This window comes from Trichechus manatus, unplaced genomic scaffold (genome assembly GCF_000243295.1).
Source record: "Trichechus manatus latirostris isolate Lorelei unplaced genomic scaffold, TriManLat1.0 scaffold00084, whole genome shotgun sequence".
Lineage (NCBI taxonomy): Eukaryota > Metazoa > Chordata > Mammalia > Sirenia > Trichechidae > Trichechus > Trichechus manatus.
Window position 1 is genome coordinate 11,448,666 of NW_004444020.1, and position 3,154 is coordinate 11,451,819.

Sequence of the window (3,154 nt, forward strand, 5' to 3'; positions counted from 1 at the left end):
GGGGGAGGTGGTCTCAACAACCTTGAAAGAGGGAGCCTCTACCAGCTGAAGGGAAAGGCTTTGCACATATTCTCTGTTACTGTTCAGCCAGCTTGATAATACACCTGGATCATAACTGCACACATCACTGATGAGGTGTGAATGCAACACACACTGTGCATCCCAGGAAGCACTCTAAGTGTTAGCCACGTGAGTATTACAATGCCCAAAATATATGCCCCCTCTGCAGAAGAATGACAGATGCATGCACCTCCCACTTTGTCACCAGCACACAACTGACACTGTGCACACAACTGTACAGACTGCACAACTGCCCACAGGATCATTTTCACACCACAGAAAGCATACACAGACAAGTGAGCAGCAGCCCACTTTATTCACTGCAACTTTCCTTAGCCAGACAGTGCAGCAGCAGGCCACGGGAAGCCCCCCCACACCAGGCCTGACCAGCCTCTCATGCTTCCGGCTGCATGTCGGCCTCCCAGCGTCCCTCCCCAGCCTGCTCATCTCACTCTTCCTCTCTTTCCAGCTAGCTAATCTCTGCTCTTGGCAGGCTCCTGTCCTAGTCTGGGGCGATGTCCTTCAGAACCAGTACATGGCTTTGTCCTTCTGCTTCCACCCTCCCTCGGGAAGCAGGAGGGAGGAGGGGGCTCCTTGAGCGGTCTCCGCTTCCCCTTGGGCCTAACTACACACAACACGGATTTCCACCACGGCCAGAGACCACCAGTGAGCTGAAATGAGAGGTTTGCAGTCTCCTCCCCTGCAGCTGAACAATCGCTCTCAGCCCACTGGCCGGCCTAGACCAGAAATCACTGTCCTCCAGGTTTTGCCCGGAGGGGTGGGGGAGGGCGTTGAGAGACTGTGGCCAGGCGAGCACTGGTTGATACCTGTCATCCCATCAGTGAATTGAAGGCCAACCACCCGTAATCATCCTCGGAGCTCCGGGAGGGAAACCAGGCCAAACGACTGTAGGCTTGCAGGGAGGCCCCGGTTTTAATTCCTTATTTGAAGAGTCTCAGTAAAGGAAGAAAGAGAAAGTGAGCGAGAGAGACAGAGAGAGAGAATCAGATTTCTACAGCCACACAATATGTTCCCTCTCTGAGACTCTCATACCTCTTACTCATATCTCAAGGTAAATGAATTCTTACTATTAAAAATAATAGAGTAACCAATCACTCCTTACATTTATCTGTACAGAGGTTTGCAGTTTACACAGCACATCCACAACCAGGATTTTATCGATTTGGAATAAACTTTTCTGAAACTCAAAAATTTTAGAAATATGAGAACAAATATAATGATAACACAGCCCACACACCTAGTTGGAGTAAGAGGTAAAATACGAACTTGCATAGGTGCAAAAACAGAACAAATTCTACCTATAGTCGTGCCTTGTGAACCGAACCACGGCAGATAATGTTTCTCTGAGGACATTAAACAGCCCAACATATTAGCGATGACACAGAAAACAACCACCGAGAAACAAAGCAGCAGCGACAACCACAAATGTCCCCCACTCCCTTGCCCTCAACCCTTGTTTGGATCACTCTAAAAAGCATAAAATTTTGCTGAAAATCCCCTTCTATTAACTAGCTGTTGAACAGACTTAGGCACAACGGAGCGAATGTAAGTCCGTGTTGAAAGAAAGAACAAAAATTTATTCGGGAATGGTCAAGGCTAAAAAATACAGCAAAGTGCTCTAGTTCTCTCTAGAAAATTTGGTCCCCCGAACGACACACTACAGAACAACCAGGTTTAGGGTACTCCGGCCGGCTGGCTCCGGGGTCACAAGACCGTCTAGGCCGGTCGCTGCTGGGTTACACATTTCTCCTTCTTCCCAAGTTGGGAGAAGCAAGACGTTTGTGGAAAAAAAAAATCTGTAAGAGGGACGAGCCATCCCATCCCTGCTGAGTCTGCCAGGCAGGCCAAGCGCTCCCGGCACACCCGGCTTGCACGGAAAGATCTGGGGAAATTTGTTTGTTTGTTTTTTTTTAGTTTTGTTTTTAGATGAGGAAACGAGAAAATTTCAATTCGTAGAAGAAACCATCTTTTTACTGAGCGTTTTCTCCTACCTCTCTGAACACAGGTTTTTGAAGGTCCTACAGGAATTCTACTTCAAATCTCCCAAAAGATGGGGGTCATCACTGACACTTCTGATTTCGCAAACTCCAAGGCCACAATACTTCTCCAGTTCTCCCGGTGATTTTTTTTTCCTTAAAAATATATTTTTAATGTTATCTAAAAAAGCCCCACCGCCCGTTTTAGCAAAACATTAGCCAGCCAGTCGCGGTTCCTGGAGGTTCCTGAAGCGCCAGGATGGAGAGCGCAGGAAACGCAGCCTCCCTCTCGGCTGGAATGTGGTGTAAACCCGACACCCGGCCGCAGGCGGCGGAGCGAGGCTGCTCCGGCTCCCCGCTCGGGCCCACCCCCGCCTCGTCCAGTGGGCCCCGGAGCAAGAGGCTTCCGAACAGCTCCAAGAGGGCTCGCGGAGCAAACAGACACGTTCGTCCCTTTTTCCCGAGGCGCGGGTCACAGGGCCGGCCCCGCGCCGCGCTTTTAGCCAAGGACTGCGCGGCAGCCGGGCGGGGAAAGCCGAGCACGAGCGCACCGTTCTGTGATCGACAGTCAAGGGGTCTGTGCCGCTGGCGCCCGGCTGCACCTCGGCCTCGGGCGCTTTCTCTTCACGGTGAATTTTAGCTCAGGGTGTCCAGCCCAGACGCTGAGGCACCGGGAGGAGACAAACAGAAAGCACGCGGAAAGGCTGCCTGCAGACTCGGGGCGGGGGGTGGAGTGGGGTGGGGTGCCCAAGGGCATAGAGGGCAGAATAGCGAGCACAGGAGGCGAAGCGGAGGAGACAAAGAGAGAGAGGGTTGCTGAGGGGTGCGAAGAGGGGCAGACGGGCCGTGGGCGCTGGCTCCAGAGGCCGCCGCAACAGGCGCACGGTCCAGCTGGCGGCTACAACCAAGGTCGGCGTCTTGCGTCCCTGTATGCGTCCTCTCATCCATCCGCGCCGAGGTGCGGTGGGATCTTAGAGGTCGAGGCGCGAGTGGAGAGCGCTGGCCTTGCTGTCGTGGTCCCAGTAAGAGCAATGCATCATGGCGAGCTCGGGCTGCCGGGCGCAGGCAAACTGCAGGCCCGGCGCGCTGGTGGGCGC

At 53.1% G+C, this 3,154-nt stretch overlaps 1 protein-coding gene across 1 annotated transcript in view; it reads right to left on the reverse strand.

Moving 5' to 3' along the window:
• Nucleotides 1-3,028: 3,028 nt before the first annotated feature.
• FOXL2 (forkhead box L2) overlaps nt 3,029-3,154 on the reverse strand; it is a 1,424-nt gene continuing 1,298 nt past the window's right edge. The window contains exon 2 of the mRNA XM_004381459.1: nt 3,029-3,154. Within this exon, the coding sequence (XP_004381516.1) occupies nt 3,029-3,154 (126 nt within the window).